At 39.9% G+C, this 10,573-nt stretch overlaps 1 protein-coding gene and 1 pseudogene across 1 annotated transcript; one reads left to right on the top strand and one right to left on the bottom strand.

Annotated features, from left to right (window-relative positions):
- The first annotated feature begins 1,790 nt into the window (after nucleotides 1–1,790).
- Nucleotides 1,791–2,741, top strand: LOC110123904 (olfactory receptor 6C2-like). Its single transcript, XM_020872188.2, has one exon. It carries the CDS (start codon nucleotides 1,791–1,793, stop codon nucleotides 2,739–2,741), a length of 951 nt encoding a protein of 316 aa, XP_020727847.2.
- A 4,329-nt stretch (nucleotides 2,742–7,070) lies between these two features.
- LOC139033604 (spermatogenesis-associated protein 6 pseudogene) lies at nucleotides 7,071–8,753 on the bottom strand (annotated as a pseudogene).
- Between the last annotated feature and the right edge of the window lie 1,820 nt (nucleotides 8,754–10,573).

Raw genomic sequence — 10,573 nt, 5'->3', positions numbered from 1 at the left:
GCCTCAATACACTGAAATCCTTAAGTGAAGATTAAAACCTAAAATATAAGTGAATGATGTAACTTTTCAGTTACACTTTAAACGAAACTAGTCTATCAGTTATCCAGGACAAAATGCCCAGCCTCATTCACTCAGTAAATTTGTATTGGTATCTGCTAGTGCCAGGAAAAAACCTAGCCTTGGGTTTACAGTGGTTTACAAAATAAATCCATCTGTGCTCTCATGGAAGTTGCTATCAAGTAGAGGATGAAAGTAAAAAGTAAATGGATAATAAAAGAAATAAACAGAGAGTGTGCTCACAACATTGGAGGTAGAAACAATATAGATAGGATCCTCAGAGATGCATCTTTGAGGGGATTATATTTAAGTTAGCACCTGAAAAATAAAATCCAGAGTGCAAACAGAGCATTTCTAGAAGAGAGAAAACTGCAAAAGATCATGAGAGAGTCATTTCCTAGGCAGGTTGATAAGAAGTCTAGGGGTCCCCAAGGAGAGAGGGGTCTGGAATTCTCAAGGAGGAAGAAAGGACAAACTTTTTTTCCCCTCTACATTCCTTAGGATTATATAACAATAATGTATCCTGCCTGAGGACAGTCTCTGGATTAAACCTTCTGGCTAATCCTGTTATCTTAAAATGTAAATTATGGGAGTAGGTCTGGTGAGGTCTTTACAACCTCCAGACATTCTTTGGATTCATTGGAGAGTATATAACTCCACTGCTAACACTAGCAAGGGGTATTCTTTCTGCCCCCTTCTGATGCCTATGTCAGAAGCTTTCTCTATCTCCTTTATACTTTAATAAAACTTTATTACACAAAAGGCTCTGAGCGATCAAGCCTTGTCTCTGGCCCCAGATTGAATTCTTCTCCTCTGGAGGCCAAGAATCCCAGCGTCTTTTTGTGGTTCAGCAACAACCTTTCAGTCGGGGGTAGAAAAGAATTTGGCATCTTCAAGGAACAGAAGACCCAAACAGCTAAACTAGAGACAAATTAGGAGCATTTCACAGCAATGAGATCATGAAATATCTTATAAACCAGAGTAAAGAGTCTTTTATTCCAAGGGTTATGGAACTCCAGTGAGTGATTATAAACAGAGAAATGGATTTTATGTAAGGTTTTGAAAATTACTTCGATTCTCTCTTTCGAATAGACTTAGGAGCGTTTGTACTCCTGTGCGGTTTAAAAGGGAAGAGAACAGAGAGGCGTGAGGCCCCTTAGAGGAGGATGTGGATGATCATCACAAGCGAGGGAGCAGAGGTGGAGAGGAGAAGAAATTTAACTTCACAGCCTTAACTGTAGTCACCCCTGTATCCCATAGAACCAAGATGACAGCACCGCTTGAGGTTTTATTGTCAGGAAATTACAAACCACGCATATTTTTATGACAGTGTTTTTCTGTTCATTAACACTGATAATAAAGCCTAGCTTCTTTTCCATTAGGTTGTTGACCAAATAATTCCTTTGCTACTGAATTAATACTACATTGATATGGTAATAAGAATCTTTACTAGCCTTCTGACTAGTATCCAGTATAATGCTCAGCAGTGGGAATCCAGTAGCAATAATGATTAATTAAGTGCTGCTCCAATAGCATTCTTCATTAACAGGTAGATAAAATAGCATTCTTGATTCACAGGTAAATAAAATAAAACCTTGGCTTATGTAACTAAGTTAACATTAGCTAGGAATTTCATGTCATCTCTCTGCTAACTCATGTAACAGTCTAGTTCTCTGATCTAATTTCTCTCTTTCTTTTCAACACATAGACACAACCACAGTCAGGAATCAGGGATGAAAAATTATACAGCAATAACAACATTCATCCTTGTGGGACTAACCGATGACCCAAATCTACAGATTCTGCTCTTCATCTTTTTGTTTCTAACCTACCTTTTGAGTGTTGTTGGAAACCTGATCATCATCACTCTCACTTTGGTAGATCCTCACCTCAAAACACCCATGTATTTTTTCCTCCGGAATTTCTCCATCTTGGAAGTGTCATTCACAACCGTCTGTATTCCCAGATTCCTCTATACAATAGCATCTGGGGACAATACTGTTACATACAATGCATGTGCCACTCAATTATTTTTTGTTGTTATCCTGGCTGTGGCTGAGTTTTTTCTCCTGATGGCCATGTCCTATGACCGCTATGTGGCCATCTGCAAACCCCTGCATTACACAACTATCATGAACAACATGGTCTGCATCAAGTTCCTCATTGGCTGTTACATGATTGCTCTAATCATCGTCATCCCACCATTTGGCATGGGCTTTGAGCTTGAGTTTTGTGACTCTAATGTCATAGATCACTTTGGCTGTGATGCTGCTCCCATCCTGAAGATTACTTGCTCAGACACAGAGTTCCTAGAGCGATTCGTCTTGGTCCTGGCTGTGTTGACGCTCCTGTTCACCTTGATGTGTATAATCATGTCCTATATATACATCATCAGGACCATTCTCAGATTCCCTTCTGCCCAGCAAAGGAAAAAGGCTTTTTCTACATGTTCTTCCCATATAATTGTGGTTTCTATCACTTATGGAACCTGCATTTTCATCTACATCAAACCACATGCAAAAGAAGGGGTAGCTATCAATAAGGTGGTGTCAGTGCTAACAACTTCGGTTGCCCCCGTAATGAATCCTTTCATTTATACTCTGAGGAACAAACAAGTGGTACAAGCTTTCAAAGACATGACCAAAAGGGTTGCATTCAATTTCAAAAAACTAAATGATTACTGAGTACAAAAAAAACAAATCATAAAAGAATTCCTTGGTATTCATTGTATTTTTCTCTAATGGTATATCAGCCATGGTTTTATAATCACAACCTCATTCTGTGACACTTAGTACCTACCATTAATATGTATTGATAATCCTTTTAGCTCAATCTATCTCCAGGAATACATGGGGGAAATTCACTGTTAATATTTATAACAATATGTCTGTTACTTAGAGAACCAAGAAACGTAGGCAATATCAATGTACTGTTATATGGTGCTCAGCGACTCCTCCTTTACTGACTGATTTGTCCTAAGCTGAGTCCCAGATCTCCCAGGAACAGCAGTGACAATGGTTTCACCCGTGTATGAATATGTCTGAACTCACTGTATACATTAAATAATGTGAGTTTCTGTGAAAATATGTAATTTACACATATGCTAAATTTGTGAATATCAATTATACCTCAATAAAGCTGTCTTCAAAAGGGGAAATTATTTGTGAAGTCACATGCACAGATTTATCTCCTTGTAGGAAACACTTTCTGTCAAGTATGTGCTTGTCTGCCACTTTGATACTGACGACTGTATCTCTAAGACAACATATTATGCTAATCAATTATAACACCTTAATGCTTTTTTCTTAAGAGATGATCAGACTCTAATCTTAAAAATGTGAAAAGAAAACTAATAAATATTCTAGATGAAAATTAGAAGAATATTTCCATGATCTTGGGGTAAAGAATCTGTATACTGGAGTGTAGCTGATTAACAATGCTGTGTTAGTGTCAGGTCTACAGCAGGTGATGCAGTTATACATATGCTGCTGTTGTTTCAGCCACTTAGTCATGTCCGGCTCTAGTGGAGCGGGTTACCATTTCCTTCTCCACCAGTTATACATATACATGTGTCTATTTCTTTCTAATCTTTTCTAATTCTTTTCCCATTTAGGTTATTACAGAATATTGAGCAGAGTTCCATGTGGCTAAAGAATATTTTTTTTAACTAAGAACAGAAAGCATTAATCATTTTTTAAAAGCCTAAAAAAATAACTTTTTTTTTTTTTGGTCCAGATTTTTAATCAAGGGCTTAATCTTTGAAATCAGAACACAACTCTGCTGCCAAAAACTTCCTAATCTTCTACATTGATCAATTACACAATTATAAAAATGTTGGAACATTAAAAGTCATTCTAAATTAACCCCTTCCTCACCTTATAGGAAATAAAACAGGTCCAAGAAGGATAGATGACTTAAACAAGGTTATACAACTAGTAGTGAAAACCAAGGAAGACACACCATCAGTCCAATGATTCAACTTTTTTCTTAGCTGAATTAACATTTTCCTTCCTTAAATTCCTAGGATTTTTTTAATCTAAAAGAAAAATTATATTAGAAAGAAGGAGACAGACCTATTTATCTTTCATATTGTCTAATAACTATTACTAGATTGTAGGAAATATTCAAAAAGGGGTTAAGAGAATAAACTATGGCATCTTTCTGCTTCTCTCAATGAGAAAAGGCAACTATTAGTACTTAGAGGTTTTACTTTTGAAAGATAATACAACATAAGAATTCATAATAATAGTTAAGGAAAACAACAAAGACTACTCTTTCCTCCAGGGAATGGAAATAGACACTTAGCAAAGATGGTAAGTATGTGGAAATGTATATCTGATCCTTCAGGGAGATGTCAAATTTAATTCAGAGGAAAATGTCTCTCAAATATTTTCCAAAGTTCCCCTTTGAGACCCATTTTTTGGTGGCCTTTATATGATAATGGCAAATATAGGTGCAAAGTAATTTTTTTTTTTTTGGTACTTACTCACTCAGGAGATTTTTTATGATAGCAAATATTTTCTTTCAAGTGCATATTTGGCCTTTTTACCAAGAAGCCTGGGCTTCCCTTGTGGCTCAGCTGGTAAAGAATCTGCCTGCAGTGCGGGAGACCTGGGTTCAATCCCTGGGTTGGGAAGATCCCCTGGAGAAGGGAAAGGCTACCCACTCCAGTATTCTGGCCTGGAGAATTCCAGGGACTATACAGTCCATGGGGTCACAGAGACTCAGACACAACTGAGAGACTTTCACTTCACTTCACTTCACTGATCTTCCCAGATAGCTCTAGTGGTAAAGAACCTGCCTGCCAACGCAGGAGACACAGGTTCAATCCCTGGGTCAGGAAGATCCCCTGGAGGAGGGCATGGCAGCCCACTCCAGTATTCTTGCCTGGAGAATCCTACGGACAGAGGAGCCTGGTGGGCTACAGTCCATAGGGTCTCAAAGAGTGAGACAGGACTGAAGCTATGTAGCACACCAAGAAGCAACTTTTAAATGGGGGAATTTTTCATTTGTTTACAATCAAGGAGGAAAAGATATTAAGTTTCATTGATATATGATTTTTTAAAAAAACCATCATTCAATGCTGACCTTCAAAAGCTTATACAAAAATTCATTAGACAACTTACAACCAGACGGTAGCTCAGTGATTGTGGAGTCCAGTATTTTCCTGACTATGTCCACATGTGTCTGCAGATAGCATTTCAGAGGAAGTATCGGGAGTTGGGGGAGAGGAACGGGAGGGGAAAGATAACCATAACAACAAATACTGTTACACGCTCAATTTAGTTTAGGAAAGTCTGGGTTAATCAATAAATATTTAATGAGCACCAAGTATGTATCAGACTTTCTACTAGATGCTAGAGCGAAGCATGTTTATGCCAGGATTTCTTAGAGCTTCAAACATGCTAATGTTTTTACTAAGATGACCATATGTAGTTTGCCTGGACAATTAACCAGTGTTTTTTTCAGCATCACTAGTACCCCCTTTTCATTCCTGTCATCTTACCCATGACTCTCTAAGTCTGAGTGGTACACAGATCTTTCCTAAACTTACATGACCAATGAAATACTTGTATCTACATTCCTAAAGCCATCTCTTAGAACAGCAGTCCACAAACACGGTTCAGGAAATGCTGACTTACTCCGTTCTCTCCACTGATAACTAGGAAACTAGGGCCAGAGATCTGAAGCCTAGGATACCTGGCTCCTATCTCTGATGTGCTTTCCAATACACTGCAGATTGCCACAGATAAAACAATCAACATGAAGCTGAAAAGTCTTATTATTAGATAACAGGTATTATGTATTTTCTCCAATTAAAAAAATTAATCGCCCAATTTGCATACCAATTCCAACTTAAATAGAGTTCAACTCAAGTATTTTCTTTTAAGATCATAACTATAAAATTAACCAAAGATGGAGTCAATGAGAAAACATTATCTTGTAGTCCACTCTTAAAGTTTATGTCAAGTTTATCATTTCCTATTCTCTGCATTTCTTCTACTCTCTCTAAAAAATATAAGGTAACTAATTTCTTTGTATCTTCAAAGCCTAACTGGCCTCAGATGTGTTTGGAGCCAGGGTAGGGGGGAAAGGGGGAAGAAGCTAATTTTATCAACCAACAACTTTTGAGTACAAAGAGTTATACTCTAATATTTCCTCCCCTTTATGGTTCCCAGGTTTGTTTGTTTTTTTTTTTAAAGTAAGGTTGCTACTTTCATGGGCTATTTGATACCTATGAATACACTAAAGAGATTAAATTACAATATAAATCCCTTATTCTTTCTGAGTTTCTACAAGCTTTTAAACAAAGGCTATTTTCTAATTCTGGGTCCACCAAAAGTTTTAACTCTAGAAAAAAACAATGCAAAAAAAAATCTATCTTTAAAAATCAGTTATTCACATTTGGGGTCACATTTGGCCATTCCTATTTCTCGCTGTTAAGGCATTTTAGGTAACTTAGCTAGCTCTTTTAGAGAAGAGGGAGTAAAGGATTACAGAAACTTTAAAAAGAAAGCTATACCTTAGGAGCTAAGACATATCAATAGCTTTTTCTTAGGGAGCAAATGGTAGAAAATACTAGTTAAAATAGAGTTTAAACTCCTGAGAAATTCATCTCTGTATATTTTTCTTTTTTTGCCCATGACCAAGAAATGAGAGTTAATAATAAAAATAATCTTAGTCAGAACAAGATAACCAGTCAAGCAAATGGAAAGAAAATTACAAGGTGATGAAGGTAGAAGAGCATTTTTAGAGAGAATATGTTCTTGTAGCTGGTGATTTGATTTGCAGCTGGTGACATGAGAGAGATGTGACAGGACGGTTTTCTCCTAATCAGAATGGAGGTTGTGACTGTGTGGCAGAACTGTGAGAATACAGCACTTTCTACTGTGACTGGAAAAAGAAGGCTTGCCCAGGATACTTTATCATTTGAAATAATAAACTTATTCAAGTCTAACTACTGTGCTCAATTAGAACCACCCGTCTAAAAAAAAATAAAAGAATACAGGTACTGATTACATCAAACGTTTTCATTGAGAAGTTGACAAGGACACTCATACAGTTTATCGCGGCTGATCTCAAAAGCTTTCCTGTGTATGAGAAACAGAACTACAGGCCTTTTTGTATAAGTTCCTGTATATCTTGTCCATGCTGTTCTCAAAGATGGGTCGGTGGGATTTTCCTTTATAAGAGGCTGCCCTGTTGGACCAGTATTCACCATCATCCAAATGGAGAGTGCCACGTGGCCGTTGAAATGAGCTATACTCTGGGTCGCTGTCATAGGCAGAGTCTCTATATAAAAGACCTCTTTTCAGTTCCAGTTCCTCTTCTTTCTCTGGGTCTCGCTCATCATATAAATGTCTTTGATGAGCCTGATGTGATTTCAAGACATTCTTTACCCGGTCATGGATCTCATCACAGTTGGAAGGTGAACACCAATCAGAATGGAACCTTTCCCTGAGAGAAGCTCGATTTAACACAGGGCTTGGAGAATGCTTCGGCATGGTAGAGGGTGCTGAATGAACAAGTAAGGTCCTGGCTGAATGATGGGGCTTACTGCCTGACCTTGAACTCAAATAGTCTTCACACCTTTCCAAAGAATCATCGAAGTCTCTCCCATGAGGTGTTCTGATGACCTTATAATCCTTGGGTCGACAGCAGCCAAGACGAGAATGATCATTGGGCAGCCTGGACCATCCATCTCTTTCACAGTCTCTGCCAGGAGATCCAAATAAAGCATCGGCCCTGGGACTTGGGGGATCGACATGTCTAATCACAAATGGAGGTTTATCTGTTTCTTTCTTGAATTCATAAGGGCCGAGATTTAAATGGGCCAGCCGCCGCCTGGTGTCTTCTGATAGCTCACACATGCGTCTTTTTGTGTAAGGAGATGGAGAGTGTGATTTTGAAGAAATTGTAGGCTGTTCGTAGCTTTTTGCATTTATGCAATACTTATTTCTCTCAGGTGACTTGGATTTTTTCTTCTGTGACCTCGATGTTCTGTTTTGCAGTCTGCCGTGTGGTTTTTCAACTGGAGCCGTATGGTAAACGAATTTATCCTGAGTGCGGCACTTCCTTGAACTTATCAGACATTCAGTAATCACTGAGGTTGTAGAAAATTCCAGCTTTGGAGCAATTCCTCGAAGGCCAGAAATCCTCCTCATGGTAACCTGGCGGTTTGAATCATGGTGTCCAGAAATTTGATTTGGACCCGGGAACATGAAATCTCGTGTATTCTCATCATATGTAGACAACGTTTCACCCACTGGTGGAACTAGCTGAATCAACTCAAACAATGCTGTATCATATTCAAGCTGTGCAACCACATCTCCAGGGTCCACTGCTTCAGGGAACACCTTTTCAAACACCATTCTGGCATTGAAGACCAATGGAAAATTGGCTGGGACACATTGTGTCTTTTTGTATTGGCCAAACACACAGATGCTAAGATAGATGTCCTCCTTGTCTTTCAGCACCACTCCTGGGCAAGTTACAGAGCGGATCTCCAGCGCCAGGGCGCATTGCAGCGCCTTCACCTTCGGCATCCGGGCGGGGTTGGGGCGGCGGGGACAGACCCCGGCCGCGGACCCGAGGGAGGCGAGGAGACGCAGGGCGGGGCGGGAACGGGGAGGAGACGAGGTGGCGGCGGCGGTGACGGCTGTGGCCCCCAGGCCGGGGCCCGTGGTCCAGCCTGGGTCCCGCCCGAGCAGCAGCGGTGCGCGGGGCGCGGACTCGTTGTCATAGCAGCCGAAAAAAATAACTTTTTTTTAAAGTATGGTAAACTGAACTATTTTACAGTTAGGAAGGTTCCATTCATCAAGAAACATTAGAGAATGAAAGGCAGATATACGAGTCTAGAAGAGTATTCAGATAAATGTGGGAGTATGAATTTTCCCTGGATTTCTTATTGTTCCTATAAAATGTCAACCCTTGGCTGGCATTTGGGATTGCTAATTGGCAGTTGAGAATGCCAATTCCCAACTCTTCTCCTGCCTTAAGAATTAGACCTACAGCCATTTGGCTAGTTAATTGCTCTGATCCAAAAAGATAATAATAAATTTCTATCTCCCCTAGCAAGTCAAATGGTTACAGACAAAGACTGTCTTTAGGTTAAACACCAAGGTTCCAGGAAGACTAGAATTGTTTCCCTAATTATTGTACACATCAAGGAAGAAGGAAACTCAGGAACTTGGCTGCCATCTCTAAATTGTAAAAGCTAAGATCTGCGTGGATCTTTCTGACTCCTAGAGACATTTTATTTCCCTATCAAACGGCTAAAGAGAAGACCCTTTCTGGAAGGGAGCAGACAGCTGCCTCCTTTTCCTTATAAGCAGAGAATTATTTCTCCTCGTCTGCTGCCTATGGGCTTCCCAGGTGGCGCTAGTGGTAAAGAACCCACCTGCCAATGCCGGAGATATAAGAGACACAAGTTCAATCCCTGGGTTGGGAAGATTCCCCAGGAGGAGGGCATGGCAACCCACTCCAGTATTCTTGCCTGGAAAATCCCATGAACAGGAGAGCCTGGCAGGCTACAGTCTATGGGGTCGCACAGAATCAGACACGACTGAAACGACTTAGCACGCATGCATTGCCTGTGGGTTTAGAATTGCTCACACAGGATATCTGACTTGGTTGTCATCATGTCACTGCAGTGACTAGACTTAGGGTGAGGAGACCTAATATACTTATTATTTATTTGTGTTAGTCGCTCAGTCACATCTAACTCTTTGAGACCCCAAGGACTGTAGCCCACCAGGTTCCTCTGTCCTATGGGCTAATAAAGTTTTACTAATAAAGGTTGAATCAGATGCACTTTCTTAAGATCAGAGGATTACACAGCTACTCACCAAATGTTGAAAATGTTAGTCACTCAAGCATGTCCCAACTCTTTGTGACCCCAGGGACTGTAGCCTGCCAGCTCCTCTGTCCATGAGATTTCCCAGGTAAGAATACTGGAATGGGTTGCCATTTCCTTCTCCAAGGTATCTTCCCAACCCAGGGATGAAACTGGAGTGTTCTGCATTGCAGGAGGATTCTTTACTGTCTGAAACACTAGGAAAACCCCATTATTTATTTACTGAGAGGGGTCAAGACCATACCCATGGAAAAGAAATGCGAAAAGGCAAAATGGTTGTCTGAGGAGGCCTTACGAATAGCTGTGAAATGAAGAGAAGTGAAAAGCAAAGGAGAAAAGGAAAGATATTCCCATTTGAATGCAGAGTTCCAAAGAATAGCCAGGAGAGATAAGAAAGCCTTCCTCAGCCGATCAATGCAAAGAAATAGAGGAAAACAATAGAATGGGAAAGACTAGAGATCTCTTCAAGAAAATTAGAAATACCAAGGGAACATTTCATGCAAAAATGGGCTCAATAAAGGACAGAAATGGTATGGACCTAGCAGAAGCAGAAGATATTAAGAAGAGGTGGCAAGAATACACAGAAGAACTGTACAAAAATTTCTTCACGACCCAGATAATCACAATGGTGTGATCACTCACCTAGAGCCAGACATCCTG

This window comes from Odocoileus virginianus, unplaced genomic scaffold (genome assembly GCF_023699985.2).
Source record: "Odocoileus virginianus isolate 20LAN1187 ecotype Illinois unplaced genomic scaffold, Ovbor_1.2 Unplaced_Scaffold_21, whole genome shotgun sequence".
NCBI classification, from domain to species: Eukaryota; Metazoa; Chordata; class Mammalia; order Artiodactyla; family Cervidae; genus Odocoileus; species Odocoileus virginianus.
Note: the sequence above shows the minus strand (reverse complement) of the source record. Positions and strands in the feature narration are given on the sequence as shown.